Raw genomic sequence first — 16,702 nt, 5'->3', positions numbered from 1 at the left:
CAAGGCGGCCACAGAACCAACTCAAAAGAGCCCACTTCAGCCCACATACAGTTCCCGTCAACCATCAAAACAGGTGTCTGTCTACCTGCCAACAAAATTGCCCCCGAAACCTTCCCGACTGCTCAGACCTAAGACCCTATCCGTCTCGTTAGCCGCCACTAGTTTTACATTGCGTGGAAGCCACCAACCAAATCAAAGCCTGGTTTCAATCGTCCTACCGCTCAGGCCTAAGTACTATTGGCTGACGGTGAGCTACATCAACGGGACCGCAGAGTGAAAATTACGTGTCAGTCTTTGGGTATCAATATGCCGAACCGATGGGGTGCACAACTGCTTCTTGTGTCTCACAATCTGAGTTCGGGACTGGCGCAGGAAATGTAAAAGAGCAAATCGATTGCGTCAGGGAAATGTCACCTGTCAACTTTGGCCGACGGCTGATATCAACCAATCATCGGATTTGAATTATCCGGACGATGGTGGTGGTGCTGTTCCGGGGCTGAGAAGAATCAAGAGCCCAGCCCGTTTTACTCTGGTCATAAGTCATAATTATCGAACAATGGTCGAGTTACGTAAGGTTCCAACTATAGAGCTTTCTTTCAGGTGGCGCCGTATTCGTTATAGGAATGAATACCAGGTATCTTTGAGAGACTAGGTAATCTCAGCCCTCCCTGAAGGTAATAACGAATCAGAAGGCGAACTCAGCCGAATGGCAAGAACGATGAACCAAAGCCTCGGGTTTACGTCTTTACGTCTGCAGGTCTCACCACCATCTTTTCGGCTCACGGCCAGCCGAAAGGAAAAGGCACGATACTGAGCCACCTTTCCATCATTCTTTACGTCCGATTGCGTTTTCCAAGTCGCGCAGTGTCATACACAATCAGCCATTACATTTTCTACTCGAATCTTACTGGCACCAGTTGACACCCTCATTCCACCCACTTCACCCAACTAAAGAATTCTCGCTGTTTGTTCAGAGATCAATGCACTAACGACATGCTCAGCCAGCTTCAGAATAAGCCAAGTCATTGTGATAGAGATGATGTACTTCAGCTGTGGCCAAATAACCTTATTTGTCAAAGACAGACTCACAATAGGTAATGAGCCAAATACGAGTTCAGGTCCTGCCATCTCTTCTCCACCACCGGAGCACTGCCTTCAACCTGCTTTGTTCACAAGATCCGAAATGAACAAGCCACACAGCGAGAGCCGACAGTTCATCCAGCGTTTCTGTATAAGCTAGCAGGCAGGGCACGAGGAACGCCGAAAGCAGATGATTCGGGCGTCGTATCATGGGCAGGTATCCAATTTTGCTGTCAAGTATCCAAAAGTGTCATGACTTCAGCCCTAGGCTCATTATGGCAGTGTAAACGAACAACGATGAGATTCTTTTCTTAGTACTCAGGTCGATTGCCGTCATGTGAGATGAGGCCAAACAATATTTGGAAGTCTCTCTCAGTCTATAAAGAGTCTCTGAACTCGACGGAACCCCATCCATCCGTCACTCATACAAATCTCTCGACCTCAAAAGTTAGCAACCAGCCTGGCGCCTCAAGATGCTTCACAACAAGATCTTGCTCGCCCTCTTCATGGGAGGGGCCAGCTGTACCCGTATCTATGTGAACACGACAACTACCACCCATGTTACCGCCACCCACGACCCTACCCCTCGACCAAGCTACCCTGTGTGCCGCAATGTTACCCATTGTGGTGGAGTCTGTGGTGATGGGTAAGTGTTTGAAATTTGATCCTTCGGACTTGGACATGACTAACCCTTCACCTTGTGCAGGATGGTCCAGTTGCCCTATGAGCAGTGCGATCTCGGCCCAGAGCTCAACGGAGCACCCAACTCTGGCTGCTCCAAGGACTGCAAGAAGGTTCCCTGCTGCGGTGATGGGATTGTGGCATTCCCCGAGGAATGCGATCTGGGCCATCGCAATGGTGAGTTCAACTCCGGTTGCTCCAAAGATTGCAAGAAGGTCTCTTGTTGTGGTGATGGACATGTAGACTGGCCCGAGGAGTGCGATCTTGGATCTCTCAATGGTGAGCTCAATTCGGGCTGCACCGACGACTGCAAAAAGGCCCCTGTCTGCGGCAACGGGTACATCGATCCTGGCGAGGAGTGCGATGCCGGGCCAAGAAACGGAGCCTACGACAGCGGCTGTTCAGATAACTGCACCATCTGTGGCTACTGCGGTGATGGCATTCTGGATGCTCCTGAAGAGGAGTGTGACCTTGGTTGGCAATTCAACGGTGCCCCTGGATCCAAGTGCTCTGCCAACTGCACCAAGCTTGACGTACCCTGCCCACCAACATGCGGTAATGGCGTCGTCGACCCAGGAGAGCAATGCGATTACGGCTCGCTCAATGGTAGCCCTGGCTGCAAGTGCACAACCAACTGCACTTGGGTCAAGGGGCCCATCTGTGGCAACGGCATCACCGAGAATCCCGAGGAGTGTGATGACGGTGATCTCAACGGTACTCCCTCGTCCAAGTGCACCAGCACCTGCAGGTTCAAAGAGCCCTGCTACCCTCCGAATCCATCAGTCTGCGGAAACGGCATTGTTGAGCACCCGGAAGAGTGCGACGACGGCTACCTCAACGGCACCCCTAGCTCCAACTGCACAAAGACCTGCACCAACATAACTCGCTGCACGTCCTCTTGCCCAAAGCCAACGTGCGGCGACGGTCGCATTGACTACCCCCTGGGAGAGGAGTGCGACGACGGCGAGGCCAACAACGGAAAGGATTACTCCTCCTGCACGGCTGACTGCAAGCGCAAGAGCAAGCCCAGCACGTGTGCTACCTGCAACCCAAACCCATTCTTCAACAAGTGCACCATCACAACGTCTTGCATCTCTACTCCGTTTGGGCTGGAGAAGAATTACTGTGCTTGCCGGGCTGGGTACAGAGCTTCTGGCCTGGCGGCTACCGATCCGAGACAGTTTAGACTTCCTGGGTTCGTGGGACAGGAATACAGGGTGTTTGTTGCGCCGGGGGTGGAGTGTGATCAGCTTTGTGATAGCCCTCACCCGGGACCGGATAGTTGCAGAGAGGTTCCTGTGAGGGCTGATTGTGCGTAGATTTCTGGGGATGGTTAAGAGTGTGGTGAGTGCGATGAAGCACCCGGGGGGTGAGAGATGGGAGTGAGGAGGTTCCGTTACCTATCTAGGTACTTTGGCCTTTCTTGTGTTGTTTCAGCTTTGCTTTCGTTTGGATAGAAGATGGTATTTCTTTGATGAGTTTGTTTGTTAGTCTCTTAGCTCTGAATTCACTTAACCTTGACTCTGATATATTTGACATTGATATATGTCAGCTGCTGCTACTGGCGCCTTACAGCTTTGCGCCTTTGCTATTTCTCCGACGGAGCTCTACTACCCAGTCGCTGGACTCTTATTCTCGATTGGGCTTGAAGTCTTCGGTCAGGTTCTGTAAATGTTGATGAACGTTTTGCAGGGCCCTGCTGTTTTTCTGAAGCTGGGGACTCAAAGCAGCTTTTCTTTTGTCAGACACTGTCATCAGTTCAATTACATGCCTCAAATTGACTGCCTGGGTTCTAAACTCAACGATTAACAATTTATTTCCATCCAGGACCCTGCAAGATATCTGCTACCCTGAACCCTCCCTCTGGCTGAAGTCAATCGACTTCATCATTTGAAGCCGTTCTAGACCAATATCCGACATACTTGACTTATATCCTAACCTCACATTTGCAAATATATCTTGTAAGTCGTCTTTTTAGATAGCCTGTGGAAATTACATCACTTAGGTACTTGAGCTTTACTTCACAAAAGACGTGAGTACCCATGGCGGTCAAGGTTGGGGTGTCTCCGAACAACCGTCAACACATCGTTCTGAACCTCTTGCCAACGCTTCAAGTACCGCTTGGGTACATCAATCCCCGGGCCAGCCCCGAAATTCTAGCTCGAGGTGCCGGTTCTTGCTGCTTGACGAGGCGCCACATCCGCTTTTTGGTGAGGCTGAACCCCGTGGCGATGTCCAGGCACCCAACGTAGCTCCACACTACAGCCAAGCTCGTACAATCGGTGCGACAGGTGAATGGTCTCGCCAATTATTGGCTGTAGGACTGCCCAGATGGACCTCTGTGTTGGCCAAGTCCTGACCCTTTTGCAGGTATTCCAAATCGCTAGCTGGTTACCGCATGTAAATGCAGATTCGGTTAAAAGCTTCTCACGAAAGTGTTTCTGGGTAATTCTCTATATTTGTCAACAATAGCAAAGCGGTTGTCAAGTGCTAGATTTGAACCATCGTTGTTTGTTGGCTTGCTACTCTGGTCAGGGTTAGGGTCACTAACAGCAGTGGTGATGTTCAAAGTGGATTGCATTGCTACCGAATTTTACCCACGCTTGACATTTGTGGGGAATTGAGAACCAATTCGAACCCCGCCATGGATCGATAAGCAGACTGCTTATCAAGCAGGCAAAGTGCTGGAAAAAGTTGTGGTAAATATTACCCCACCATCCCACCAGTCTTCAAGCATCGAGTTAGCTACCAATTCCTTTTTTTTTTTAACTTCACGAATCACTGCTCACCATATCCGTTAGAGCTAAGCTTCCACAAACATGTCATCCTCGAAGCCATACCAACACCCTGCCGACGATGACGACTCGGAGCCCGAGATGATCGCCGAGGACGATGTCCAGGAGGTTGTTGACGATATGGACGGGGATGAAGATGTCCCCATGGACTCGGACGATGAGGAGCAAGGCGAAGAACTAGTGCTGGAGAACGACGGTATCGCCTACTTTGACCAGCACAAGGATTCAGTCTTTGCGATCGCTCAACATCCAGTACACCCACATTTGATTGCGACAGGTGGTTCCGAGGGCGACGCCGATGATGCCCCAGGAAAAGGCTACGTTATCGACATCTCTGCCGCCTCGTCAAAGCCAGTCCTCCCCCCAAGCTACAACTCAGACCCTAGCTCCGCTGGGGCGTGGCAACCGACCGAACTTCAGCCCCTGTTCGCCATCGATGGACACACAGACAGCATCAATGCGCTGACATTCACTCTACCACGCGGTGACTTCTTGGTCAGTGGCGGCATGGACGGGCGGTTGCGCGTGTACGCTGTAGGAGTTCCCAGCACCGGGACAGGTGCTCAGTTCAAGTACGTCGGCGAGTCACAAGAAACAGAAGAAGTCAACTGGGTATCGCCTTGCCCATCCGCCGCCCATCCGAACACCATCGCCTTGGGCGCATCCGACGGCTCCGTCTGGGTCTTCACCATTGACCCAGCTGCCGATCCTTCCAACCCAATCCAGATCGTCCAGTCCTACTTCCTCCACACAGCATCCTGCACAGCAGGCGCCTGGTCTTCCGACGGCCTTCTCCTCGCTACCGTCAGCGAGGACAGCTCCCTCCACGTTTTCGACGTCTTTGGCGAAGCGGCTGCTAAGAACCTCGTCACCGATAACGGTCAAACAGTTGTGTCTCTTGCGGACGCGGATCAACGCTTCTTCGTCGAGGGTGGCCTCTACTCCGTCGCCATTTCCCCCTCTGGTGGGCTCGTGGCCGTCGGTGGCGCCCAGGGTGCCATCAGGGTCGTCGGTCTCCCTCGCCTCTCCGCTCAGCCTGCTTCGCGAACCACACAACGTGCCGTCCCCGTCCAACGAGGCCCCGCCGGCCGCAGAGCTGCTCCTTCCAACTCGTCCAACGCGCAAAGCGATCCTTCCGCCGGTGCTGGCGTCGTTCTGGCTGCCTTGAACGTACAATCAGACGGCATCGAGTCCCTGTCTTTTTCGCCGCAACAGCCTCTCCTCGCTGCTGGCTCAGTAGACGGCAGCATTGCCATCTTTGATGCCGCGAGGTCGTTCCAAGTAAGGAAACACATCCGCGGTGCCCACGAGGGGGAGTCTGTTGTCAAGGTAGACTTTGTCCGGGCTGCCACTGGCGCGACTGCCGGTTGGCTCCTGACGTCGTGCGGTTTGGACGGCGTGGTGAGACGGTGGGACATGCGCGGCGCGACTGCTACCCAGGAGGCTGTTGCTGCTGGGCTAACGGCTGGTTTGATCAAGGAGTGGAAGGGTCACAGAGGTGGTGGTGAGGGAGGTGGTGTTTTGGGTTTTGTGCAGGGCGCTGATGGTGAGAGGGTTGTCACAGCGGGTGATGACTCCGTGGTGCTGGTTTTCGAGGCCTAAACGCAAAAGGCCCATCTGATTGGTGTTAAGTATGAGTTCAAGATATCCATGGGGAGTTAGTTGTCAATAGATAGGACAGAGTTGCATATTGGGAGCGGTCATTTTTCATGGAGGTCAAAAATAAAACGGGAAGCAATTTAAGTAGTCGTTTTGACAGAAAAAAAGCGTTCTATTTCGGGGATCTTAGTGTGGATCGTATAGATGAACAGCCGAGTGCGTGAGACATGGGGTTGGTTCCAGCTGTCGATTCACAATGTTGAGCTCACCCATCCACCCAAACAACTCCAACGCTCAAGAAAACAAAAAATGAGAAAGACAGTCCCGACAATATTTATTTTGACAAACCACCCCGTCTTTGTTGAAAAACGCCTTTCCCTTAGTTCCTCCCTAGAGCCAGCCACCTGATGATGTGTTGTTGTAAGGTATCTAGAGATGCATGCATGTTGAAAAGCAAAGGAGAAAAATGCTGCCAGATCCCGCCAAACCGCTCAGAAACTCCCGTTTGCGGCTTGTATATGTAAAAAGCCAATCAATGCCCGAACGTGTTGTTGAACCCCATCTCCTTTTCTTCCCTTCCTCTTTGGGAGATACTTGTTGAACTCTCCCCTTGCCTGCCTTTTGACCCACGCCCCCTCGAAACCATAAACTCCAACGCAGAAGAAGAAATGTCTATGAGCAACACCCGTCTAAAACCCATTTGTGTGTCTATTGAGAAGTCTGAACAGAAGACAGATTACCGCCCGTCGTGTCCTCAACAGGAGGGCAGGTGCAGAAAAGGTTGGTATCTCCGTAAGCTAGAAATATGTCAGCGTACTTGAGACCGATGCCATAACACGGCAAGAAGTCACTTACTATCGTTAATTCTCGCCACACTAGGCCAGAACTTCTTCTCCTTGAGCCAAGGCAGCGGGTAGGCAGCCTTGGTGCGGCTATAAGGCCTATCCCACTTGCTTCCCTCCTCACCATCGCCGCCAATGATATCCACCATGGGATGAGGCGCCATCTTCAAGACGTTGCCCTCACGCGGGGCCTTGCCCTCCTCAATCTCACGAATCTCCTCGCGAATGCTGACAAGAGCATCGACAAAGCGGTCAAGCTCCTCCTTGGACTCGGACTCGGTAGGTTCAATCATGAGGGTGTTGGCCACGGGCCAGCTCATGGTGGGAGCGTGGAAGCCATAATCCTGCAGGCGCTTCGCGATGTCGATCGCCTCGATGCCGGCGGTGGCCTGGAAAGGCCGGACGTCCAGGATGAACTCGTGGGCGCATCTGCCGTGCTCGTTGGTGTACAAAATCGAGTAGTGGGGCTTGAGCTTGGCGAGGAGATAGTTGGCGTTGAGAAGGCCGACCTGGGTGGCCTTCTTGAGGCCGGCGGCGCCCATGAGAGCAATGTACGACCAGCTGATGGGGAGGATACCGGCGCTTCCAAATGGCGCACTGGTCACCTGCGTTGTGGTATGGTTGGGGTAGTTGTGGAGCGTAGAAATGGGAAGGTGAGGACCCAGATGCTTCTTGACGCAGACAGGGCCGACACCTGGGCCACCACCGCCGTGGGGAATGCAGAAAGTCTTGTGCAGGTTGAGATGGCACACATCTGCGCCAATCTCACCAGGGCTGCAAAGGCCGATCTGAGCGTTCATGTTGGCGCCGTCCATGTACACCTGGCCACCATGGGAATGGATGATGTTGCAGACCTCCTTGATTTGCGGCTCGAAAACACCGAAGGTGCTGGGGTAGGTGATCATAATGGCACCAATCTGCTTGGAGTGCTGCTCGCACTTGGCCCGAAGGTCCTCGAGATCCAAGTTGCCCGTCTTGGTGTCGCACTTGATCGGGACAACACGCATGCCCGCCATAGCTGCTGACGCCGGATTCGTGCCGTGGGCCGAAACAGGAATCAAGCAGATGTCACGGACAGGATCGTCAGGGCCGCGCTGAGAGTCGAGGTAGCTACGGATAATCCGCAAACCTGCGTACTCGCCCTGAGCACCCGAGTTTGGCTGCAAACTCACACCATCCATGCCTGTGATGCTCTTCAACTGCTCCTCAAGCTCGTAGATGATAGTGTAAATCGGCTGCGCCTTGATGTTCTGCTTCAAACGTCCAGGATGAACATTGGCAAAGCCTGGCAGGGTGATGAGCGACATTTCAGCGCTACCGTTCAGCTTCATGGTGCATGAGCCCAGAGGAATCATGGAGTGCACCAGGGAGAGATCCTTGGACTGAAGGTGGTGGATGTAGCGGAGCATCTCTGTCTCGGAGTGGTGGCTGTTGAAGACGGGATGTGTCAGGTACGGGGAGGTCCTCTTCAACGTCTCGGGTATGTTGGCAGTTCTGACGGACTGCTCCTCAAGCAAGCTCTTGACAGTGGAAGCATAATCCTCTCCAGAGTTTGCCGACTGCTGCACCAGATAGGAACGGAAGTCACCAAGAATCTGGACAAGTCTGGTCAAATCCTCCTCCGTGACCGTCTCATCCAGGCTGATAGCAACCTTGCTCTCGCCGACTGGTCTGACGTAGACCCCAGTCTCCTTTGCGAAACGGTAAAACTTATCAGCCATGTTTGGCAAGTCGATGGTAACCTTGTCGAAAATCGGCTCCTGGGCTTCATAGCCATAGCGTGTAGCGGCCGCCCAAATAACCCGTGCAGCAAGGTTGCATCTCTCAGCAATCCGCTTCAGACCTTCAGGGCCGTGGTAAACTGCGTAAAATGCGGCCATGTTGGCGAGCAAAGCTTGAGCAGTGCAGACATTGCTGGTAGCCTTCTCTCTCCTGATATGCTGTTCTCGTGTCTGCAAGGCCAGACGAAGAGCACGACCACCGAGACGATCCTTGGATACGCCGACAAGACGACCGGGCATCTTCCTCTTGAGCTTCTCCTGCACGGCAAAGAAAGCAGCATGGGGTCCTCCTGATCCGAAGGGTACACCGAATCTTTGCGAGTTTCCAAACACGATATCAGCACCGAGTTCGCCCGGTGGGGTTAAGAGAGTAAGTGCGAGCAGGTCTGTTCCGACACTGAGGAGCGCGCCTTGCTTGTGAACGGCATCGGCAATCGATCGGAAATCGGCAGCGTTACCGAACCTATCAGGGTACTGGAGCATGACACCGACCAAGTTATCGCCCAACTCCTGCAGGCTGGCGAGCGTGGACTCGTTAACGTCCATAATGGCGACCTCGACCCCCAACGCTTCAGCACGTCCGCACAACACCTTGATTGTCGCAGGATGAGTTGACTTGGAGACAACAAACGTCTTTCCTTTCAGCTTCTGCCTCGACGTAGGCAACGAGTTCAGGGAGATAGCCATCGCTTCGGCTGCCGCAGTTCCCTCGTCCAGCAAACTAGCATTGGCAACCGGGAGAGCTGTCAGATCAGTCACCAAGGTCTGAAAGTTGAGCAGGGACTCGAGACGGCCCTGGCTGATCTCGGGTTGGTATGGCGTATAACTGGTGTACCAAGCCGGGCTCTCGAGCACATTGCGCTTGATTACTTCAGGGACCAAAGTACCGTAGTATCCTTCGCCAATGAAGTATCTCTCCGACTTGTTGGGAGTCCCAGCAATGTCCTGTGCGATCTTCTGAACCTCCCATTCCTGGAGACCCTCCCTCGACATGGTTTCGCTCTCAGACTGCTTTCCCTCAGTCACAAACAACTCCCTGGTTGACCGGATATCCGCGGGTATGACTTGCTCCACGAATTCGTCAAGCGACTTGACAGGGGGCGAAAGAGCCTGGAGCATCTCCTGCACGCCCTGATCGTCCGGGCCGATATGCCGTTTGGTGAAGCTCTCATTGATAGGAAACAGGTCGGGCAGTCTATGGAACTCGGGTGTCTGGAGGGTCGGTTTCGGGCTTTCCCAGGCGGCGCTCGTGGTGCTCTCCCATCGTGCGAGTGCCTTGGGAGTAGAGCAAGCAGTTGAAATGCGAGGTCGCAAAAGTGGCCTTGAAGCTCGGGAAGCGTGGAGCAAAGCACCTGGTACCTTGCGCAGGTGCGCCATCTGCTGTCTGGAAGCCATTGTGACCGGAGAACAAGAGCTTCGAGACCTCGGTGAGATTCAATCGGGCCCAGGTGTCAATGACGGCCGGACAAGTCGATATGGCGGCGCAAGAGCGCGCGTCCGTCCAGAACAAAGACTTCTGGCCAAGGATTGTTAAGGTTGTACCCTGAATGCTCAGTGGCACACAAAGATGCCGTGTGTGGCCGTAGACACCGATGTGTATTGCTGGCGCAAGGGGTGAGGAGAATATGAAAAAATACGGGGGGAAAAAAGGTAAGAAGTACGATGTGGGAGGCAGTCCAATGGCGCTTAGATAGGGTCGGTCCTAACGGCAGTCCACGAACAATCCCGAGCCAGGTTGACGTCAAGGCGGCAAACCGGTCTATATGCGATTGTCTGCTAGACTGGTGAAAACTCGCTGAAAGAAACTGGAATTCCCAACCTACGACAGATACGGGACAAGTAAGAGAGATAACGAGCAAGAAGAAGCGGCAAACTTTAAAGTCAATGGCAGCCCTTATCCAGTCATACTGTCACCCTCCGAGGTCCCCAGTCCCAGGACAGTCCACTCACCCCCCACCGTTATCGGTCCCCAGTATCAACCACGGCCCTGGAGTCTGGAGCAGTTGTTTGTATGCCAGTTTCAAGGGAAGGGCGGTGGCAGTCGGGTATTCTCGGTTAGGGGCCTCCTGATAACGCTCCGACTGGTTCACCGGCTTTGCATGTTCGTTGCATATGGTGTTGTCTTAGGTAATTGTACTCCGGGTACCATTCCGAGCCGCAATGCCAAGCCCACCTTCTGCACCGGGCAGGCGGTGCCAGCGCTCGCGCCGCTGTCATCCGCCCTCAAGCCCGATTGCCGAACTAGGGATGGCGTCATGAAAAAAAAAGTTTACCGACCGCCAAGTTCTTTCAAACTGCCATCGTGGGGTCAGAATTCAAGCAAAAAGCCTGAAAAGTCAAAACACTGGATCTTGATCCACAGACTTTGAACCCGGATCCGAAGTTTGAGCTTTCAAGGTTCCCAGAAGAAAGAAAATAAAATCAATTCCTATCGCAGCACCCAATCGATACCATCGTCACCGGCCACCTCGTCCTCCCACCACGAAACACAAATAACCACCACAACCCCTTCACAGAATCCAAAATGTTCGGTTGTACGTCACTGTCTCCCCCTCTCCTCCAAGATCTCACCGCCTTCCAAAAATTCTAACAAATAATCGAAACAGTGCCCCCACAAATCTCCGAGGCCGAGCTTCGCGCCGCCGAGGCGGAGGCCACCTTCACCATCCAGCGGGTCATCGCCACAGCCGCTGCTCTCTACCTCTGTATGAAATTCCAAATCTCTATCTTCCCCCGGCTGGTTGGGTGATTCTAACCTTTGCCCCCTTTGTACAGCCCCCTTCGTCATCGATGCCGTCTCCAAGGTCTTCTAAACGGTTCAAGACACTCGATATGCCTGCCACAGCCTGTTGGTCACGTATTGCGATATATCAAATACCACCACCGTGACGACCAGGCCATGTATAAACGCCCTGTACCAACAATAGAGTAGTGGGTGTTGTCTGGGAACTAGAGCAGGGAAGGCAGGCTTACTCGCTTGACCACTTGCATGTGGTAAGGGGTAGCCATCCGATAGACGGTGACACTAGGCACGGCGCCTGCTCTTTCTTTGTGAGGATTGTGAGTGGGATCGTTTCCAGAGGGCCAACAGGAGCCAGCCGCCGGCGTCTCTGGCATAGGCTGAAAACCATCTGGCGGCTTCCATGGCAAGGCGTTTGTTGAAAGCTCAGCTCCCAGTCAAAAGATCACGGACATACCTCGCAATTGCAGGCAAAAATGAGAAGGAAATCAAAAAGCATAAACAGTCACGAGGGGTCCATAGATTCATGATGACAAGGCGAATATTATGCCCTAATTTTGAGTACCAACACTCTACGAAAGATCCGTATCCACACCAACGCCTTCGCCGTGCTGCCCAGGTCTCGTCCTATTTTTTCCCTACAACTTCCTTGCGTGTTGAAGTATGCAATAGAGCCCCTAGACTGGAAAACCAACACAGCCTAGTGAAACCGTGTCGTAAGCCTCGCCGATTCAGGTGTAGCATGTGACTAGCGTGCCTTCTTTGACGGAGCCGGTGCTGGCTTGTGTTCCTTTTCCCACTCGTCAAAGTCCTTCTTGGCTTCCTCAACCTGCTTTCTAAGGTGCTGAAGTTGCTTGTCGTAGTCTTCGAGGATCTAAACAGCACTGTTAGCCCTGGGGTTTCAAAGTTGCTTTCCGATGGGAAAACACCAACCTTCTTCGCCTTTGCCTCCACATCCTCGCTCAAGCCCCCATTTTCAAGAGCGCCAGGCTTGTTGATCTCGTCCTTGAGGCTGTCGGCATACTGCCTGAGAATGATAAGACGGCTCCACAACTCCTCCAACCGCGCGCTCAAAGCAGGGTCCTGCAGGTCCTTGTCGATCTTCTGAAGCTTCTGCTTGAGCTGATCCTCATCGCCAGAAAGCGCGTAACCCCTGTTGCGCAGAATCTGGACCTTGGCGGCCAAAACCAAGCAACGCCTGCTCTGCTCCGCATGCTTCCTCCGCGCATTGAGCGCACGAACAGAGTGCTCCAAATCGTGACGAGAAAGAATCGCGTCTAAGCTGGCGTTGATGGCATGGAGCTTGTTGTTGAACTCGGCAAGGGCCCTTCGTTGCAACGTTAGGCGCGCAACGATAGCTGGGAAGCCAGCGCAGAGAACGGGCATGAAGTTGGCCGCAGGCTTGTTACGAAGAGCCTCGTCCCATTCCTTGGGGTCGTCCTGAGGACCGGGGTGGTAGTGTGGTACAGCGTGCTCGTCAACCTTGTTGTAGAGATAGGTGCGGAAAACGCAGTTGGGGTTCGAGGGGTCCCATTTCTCGGTGATGAGCTTGATCTGATCAGGAATTGGCTTCTGAACTGGTTCGGCGAACAAATGGCACTGGTTAGCACGGAACATCACACAATCATGTAGTAAGGAGTGATAGGTTGGGTGATAAGAAGCAAAACATACAGTTTGTCTGGCTCCCAGGTTGCCATATTGAGCTGCCCAACTGTTGGGTCGAGTTGGTCAAAGTCTGCCCTAGCGCCAAAGGTGCTTGTTGTTGCGCTTGTGGTTGCGCCTGCTGCTGTTGCTGCTGCTGTTGCTACCGTCGAATTAGCATCACGCCCGTTCGTTGAGACGAGACTCTTCTTACACTGGCAGCTGGTTGCGCAAACATGCTATTACCGAAGATGTTCTGCCCCGCGGGCTTAGTGGCGGTTGAAAACATTGAAAAGTGATATATCTGGTCGAATGGAACGCGTAAGGTAGGGAGACAAACGGAAGGTCGCAAATCGAGGGACCGAAAACAAACGGCGACGAGGAGTATTGACCGGGAGGGATGCGCGCCGGAGATGCAATTATAGTTGTCTAGCTTGTACTTTTTATTTCCTGTGGCCTTGTCGCAAGCAACTGATGAAGAAGGGATAAGATGCGTAAAGTTGCTGTCGGACTTTGTCGGATATGGAGTGGTTGAATGTTTTGTTCGGCTTGCAGCCTTCAAAAACTGAGCTCCATCAAAAGCTGGCCCAGGCTTTCTACGTTGCTCACTGGCGCAGACCGCGTTTCCAGTGGGTCCTCACCGTGCGGGCAGGGCGCCTCACCTTGGTAAAGCCAATCATCCACCAGCGGGTGGGACCCACACGTCAGGAAGCCGAACCTCCAGCAACTCCAAGCATCGCCAGAGCTCCAAAACACTCATAGCTTCGCAGCCAAGTTAGGCCCGCCAACACCGTCAAGATGGCAGCCAGAAAACCCACGTACGTGTGCTTTGTGACGGCTTCTAAGCCCCAGTTCACCAATTGGTGTGATTGAGGGGAAGCAGCGCCCTGGAGCACGGAATCACTGACATAATCGATAGCTTCAACCAGCAGATCCTCATCGACCCGACGCCGCTGCCAGATTCGATCCCCAAAGTCAAGGAGGTCGGCGCCAGCTCTGCCCCTCTTCTCTCGGCTGCTTTCTTCATCGGCGCGCGGTGCAAGGACTACAATGATGACTACATGCAATGCAAGACTGAGAACCCCGGAAAGGGCGAGTTTGAGTGCCTGAAGGAGGGGCGGCGGGTCACCAGATGCGCCCGGAGCGTGTACGTGCCCCTTGTTGGATTTCTGGCTTAGGGGAATGGATCCATGCTGGATTTCGACAATGACACATTGCAGGAAGAGGCCATGAGAGCTGACAGATACGATTGATCACCAGCATCGAGGATATCAACAAGTCATGCCTGGAGCAGTTTCGCGCCCACTGGACATGTCTCGAGAACAACAACCATCAGCTTTGGCAGTGCCGCCCCGATGAGTGGAAGCTGAACAAGTGTGTTTTCGACAACCTGGTGCGTCATGTCCCTGGAACCGAGCCCAGTCACATATATCAACCACCGGACGATGTCGCAAGCTAACCCACATGTTCATGATTAACAGAAGCTCGAGAAGGTCATTCCTGACCAGCCCAAGCAGTCAACACCCGTCCACCTCAGACAGAAGCAGATCTATGCCCACTCACCGGTCCCGGCGTGGGAGAAGCCATTCATTGCTGAGAAATCCCAGTCCTCCTAAGCCTGGGTGGAATTCTAAGGGGCTTTCTGTCTGCGCTTGAAGGATGTGGCGAGCTCTTCTTTCTTTACCTACCTGTCTCGATATGGGGGATAGATGGATGCACACGTCTGGGCTCTGTATATAGTAGAAACCCAACACACGACAGGAGGAAGGTGAATCTGAAGTTTGTCCAGAGTTTCGCGGTTGACTGTCCTTCTGCGTATTCTGTGTATATCATTCACTCGCTATTTTGTCTTGACTGAGAACAGTTGCAGGGGCAGTGGGGCAAGGCACGCCGAGACAAGGTTGTGTTTCATTCTCTCCGTCGAGGCAAGACTTCGGGGTACGTGGAATCTTGTGGTAGCTCTCTGAAGAGTCATGATGAAGAGGCTTGCACCAAGCTGTCTGCCTCCAGAGCAGTACACATTCAAGCGGATTGGGTCTCAGCCTCATTCGTCATACCCAGGGACGTTGGCGGTCTTCCACGTCGGAAATGGGGCGCAGCTAAACCCGCTCCTGTCTGCCATCCAGTATGTTTGTCTCATAAACCACTCCTGTTCATATTTTGCGTCAATTCAGGAAAGTCGATGTTTCACACAAACACGAACAGCCGCATAGTTAGATCCACAATGACTTCTCCTGGGCCAACACTTTCCGGGCCATTTCATCAACTATTCAGCAAGTGGAAGATCTGCTCGTGCTCGTCGTGGACACGTAATGTTTTAATGTGTACCATTACCAGCTTACGCGAACCTCGATGACAAGAACGATCATATTACACTAAAGGTCCCCCTGTGTTGCCATGGCAGCCACACACGCAACTGTGACTACGTTCGCAGCACCAGTCAAAGGGAACTTTTACAGAGATTGAGCTCAGTTCTCCATGATGACCAGAACTCGCGGGGCGATATCTCCGAGCCGAGCTTCTCTCATTCACGACCAACAACGTCGACGACTGGTCACAAAACGTGAAAATGCGACTGTGACTGTGACCAGGGTACGGAAAGGGCTCGAAATAGCACCTAGCACTATTAGAGGCTGGAGGTTCTCCGCATTGAGTTCGGAGGAGAACGCTCCCGGGCTCTGTACTTCGTTTGGTACACTCTGACCACCATATCTTTGGACATATTCGGTCATGATGTGTATGAGTGACCAGATGAACGGAGTATTCCCTGGATATAGGGATCTCAAGTTGAGAAAGGTGGACAGGAAAGCCGCGACACATTTTGGCGACCTGATTGCTGGCATAGCGAAACCGGAGTTGAGCGGCGTGAATCAGCCATGTCTTGATGACAATGTCTTAACCTAGGGAACTGGTGTTCTAATCCTCAACTCAGCCTGCCATGATGTCCTTCAGTGTCTCGGAGGCCTTGCCTGGTCTGTCAGCACTTGCCTTCATTCAACTGGACGACGGCGGTATATGTTGTGGTCTTGTGCTCACTACCCTTGACAGGCTATGGCAGCAATCATGTAGTTTGAGTCGGCCATTGCAAGGAGATTAATATATGCAAAACAAGGACACCTGCAGGCTACTCAACCAATATCCCGAGAGAAACCGACCATACAATAACAAGTGATCATAGGTAGTCATCCACTCATCTGTCTCGGAGACTGGAAGCTGGGCATGTTTCAATGAGGGGTTTTTGATGTAAAGAATTCGGCAGCAAAAAAACCACATTTTGATGGCGTAGGTAGGCCTTCTTGCAGCAAGACCCCTCTCCAACCAGGGATCACAATGACGGGTTGATGGTCTCAATCTACCGCAGCGATTTAAACTTGCTGGAAATCCCCATCCGGCATGACCCATGCGGTGGGTATCAACGGTGCCTCGGACAAAAATATGTATGCTATTATTGAGTCACTCGGAACAACTTCCACATCAGTTCTCGCGTAACAGTCAGACAAGCAGGGCATCATCTGGTCGATCAAATTGGCATCTCGTCAGTCA

At 52.8% G+C, this 16,702-nt stretch overlaps 6 protein-coding genes across 6 annotated transcripts; 4 read left to right on the top strand and 2 right to left on the bottom strand.

Annotated features, from left to right (window-relative positions):
• The first annotated feature begins 570 nt into the window (after positions 1–570).
• QC763_122320 (uncharacterized protein) lies at positions 571–3,290 on the top strand. The gene is made up of 2 exons (XM_062908797.1): positions 571–1,726; positions 1,787–3,290. The coding sequence occupies exons 1-2, from the start codon at positions 1,554–1,556 to the stop codon at positions 3,078–3,080; spliced, it is 1,467 nt and encodes a 488-aa protein (XP_062771948.1). The 5' UTR covers positions 571–1,553; the 3' UTR covers positions 3,081–3,290.
• Positions 3,291–4,580: 1,290 nt separating this feature from the next.
• SQT1 (60S ribosomal subunit assembly or modification protein) lies at positions 4,581–6,158 on the top strand (the record flags this gene model as incomplete). The annotated part of the gene is made up of 1 exon (XM_062908796.1): positions 4,581–6,158. The coding sequence occupies one exon, from the start codon at positions 4,581–4,583 to the stop codon at positions 6,156–6,158; it is 1,578 nt and encodes a 525-aa protein (XP_062771947.1).
• A 127-nt stretch (positions 6,159–6,285) lies between these two features.
• On the bottom strand, positions 6,286–10,784 carry GCV2 (glycine decarboxylase subunit P). Its single transcript, XM_062908795.1, has 2 exons — positions 7,011–10,784; positions 6,286–6,952 (listed from the first exon to the last, which is right to left on the bottom strand). Exons 1-2 carry the CDS (start codon positions 10,171–10,173, stop codon positions 6,864–6,866), a joined length of 3,252 nt encoding a protein of 1,083 aa, XP_062771946.1. The 5' UTR covers positions 10,174–10,784; the 3' UTR covers positions 6,286–6,863.
• A 228-nt stretch (positions 10,785–11,012) lies between these two features.
• Positions 11,013–12,030, top strand: QC763_122295 (uncharacterized protein). Its single transcript, XM_062908794.1, has 3 exons — positions 11,013–11,312; positions 11,385–11,483; positions 11,554–12,030. The coding sequence occupies exons 1-3, from the start codon at positions 11,303–11,305 to the stop codon at positions 11,589–11,591; spliced, it is 147 nt and encodes a 48-aa protein (XP_062771945.1). The 5' UTR covers positions 11,013–11,302; the 3' UTR covers positions 11,592–12,030.
• On the bottom strand, positions 12,024–13,785 carry NUP57 (Nucleoporin nup57). Its single transcript, XM_062908793.1, has 4 exons — positions 13,374–13,785; positions 13,190–13,322; positions 12,452–13,095; positions 12,024–12,392 (listed from the first exon to the last, which is right to left on the bottom strand). Exons 1-4 carry the CDS (start codon positions 13,446–13,448, stop codon positions 12,267–12,269), a joined length of 978 nt encoding a protein of 325 aa, XP_062771944.1. The 5' UTR covers positions 13,449–13,785; the 3' UTR covers positions 12,024–12,266.
• NdufA8 (ndufa8, NADH-ubiquinone oxidoreductase complex I 19kd subunit) lies at positions 13,433–14,950 on the top strand. Its single transcript, XM_062908792.1, has 4 exons — positions 13,433–13,977; positions 14,079–14,306; positions 14,420–14,552; positions 14,641–14,950. Exons 1-4 carry the CDS (start codon positions 13,958–13,960, stop codon positions 14,773–14,775), a joined length of 516 nt encoding a protein of 171 aa, XP_062771943.1. The 5' UTR covers positions 13,433–13,957; the 3' UTR covers positions 14,776–14,950.
• The last annotated feature ends 1,752 nt before the right edge of the window (positions 14,951–16,702 follow it).

The sequence above is a fragment of the Podospora pseudopauciseta genome, chromosome 1 (genome assembly GCF_035222475.1).
Source record: "Podospora pseudopauciseta strain CBS 411.78 chromosome 1, whole genome shotgun sequence".
Taxonomy (NCBI): Eukaryota; Fungi; Ascomycota; class Sordariomycetes; order Sordariales; family Podosporaceae; genus Podospora; species Podospora pseudopauciseta.
The sequence above is the reverse complement of the archived record's forward strand: the minus strand, read 5'-3'. Positions and strand labels throughout refer to the sequence as shown.

What these genes read in the sequence shown, in the direction of transcription:
- QC763_122320 (XM_062908797.1), top strand. Translation starts at nt 1,554, where the DNA reads ATGCTTCACAACAAGATCTTGCTCGCCCTCTTCATGGGAGGGGCCAGC. An exon ending in GGTGGAGTCTGTGGTGATGG is followed by an intron (nt 1,727 to 1,786) that starts GTAAGTGTTTGA and finishes CACCTTGTGCAG; the next exon opens with GATGGTCCAGTTGCCCTATG.
- GCV2 (XM_062908795.1), bottom strand. Translation starts at nt 10,173, where the DNA reads ATGGCTTCCAGACAGCAGATGGCGCACCTGCGCAAGGTACCAGGTGCT. An exon ending in TGTGGCGAGAATTAACGATA is followed by an intron (nt 6,953 to 7,010) that starts GTAAGTGACTTC and finishes ACATATTTCTAG; the next exon opens with CTTACGGAGATACCAACCTT.
- QC763_122295 (XM_062908794.1), top strand. An exon ending in AGCCGCTGCTCTCTACCTCT is followed by an intron (nt 11,484 to 11,553) that starts GTATGAAATTCC and finishes CCCTTTGTACAG; the next exon opens with CCCCCTTCGTCATCGATGCC.
- NUP57 (XM_062908793.1), bottom strand. Translation starts at nt 13,448, where the DNA reads ATGTTTTCAACCGCCACTAAGCCCGCGGGGCAGAACATCTTCGGTAAT. An exon ending in ACCTGGGAGCCAGACAAACT is followed by an intron (nt 13,096 to 13,189) that starts GTATGTTTTGCT and finishes TCGCCGAACCAG; the next exon opens with TTCAGAAGCCAATTCCTGAT. An exon ending in TGGAGGCAAAGGCGAAGAAG is followed by an intron (nt 12,393 to 12,451) that starts GTTGGTGTTTTC and finishes AGTGCTGTTTAG; the next exon opens with ATCCTCGAAGACTACGACAA.
- NdufA8 (XM_062908792.1), top strand. Translation starts at nt 13,958, where the DNA reads ATGGCAGCCAGAAAACCCAC. An exon ending in ATGGCAGCCAGAAAACCCAC is followed by an intron (nt 13,978 to 14,078) that starts GTACGTGTGCTT and finishes CATAATCGATAG; the next exon opens with CTTCAACCAGCAGATCCTCA. An exon ending in ACCAGATGCGCCCGGAGCGT is followed by an intron (nt 14,307 to 14,419) that starts GTACGTGCCCCT and finishes ATTGATCACCAG; the next exon opens with CATCGAGGATATCAACAAGT.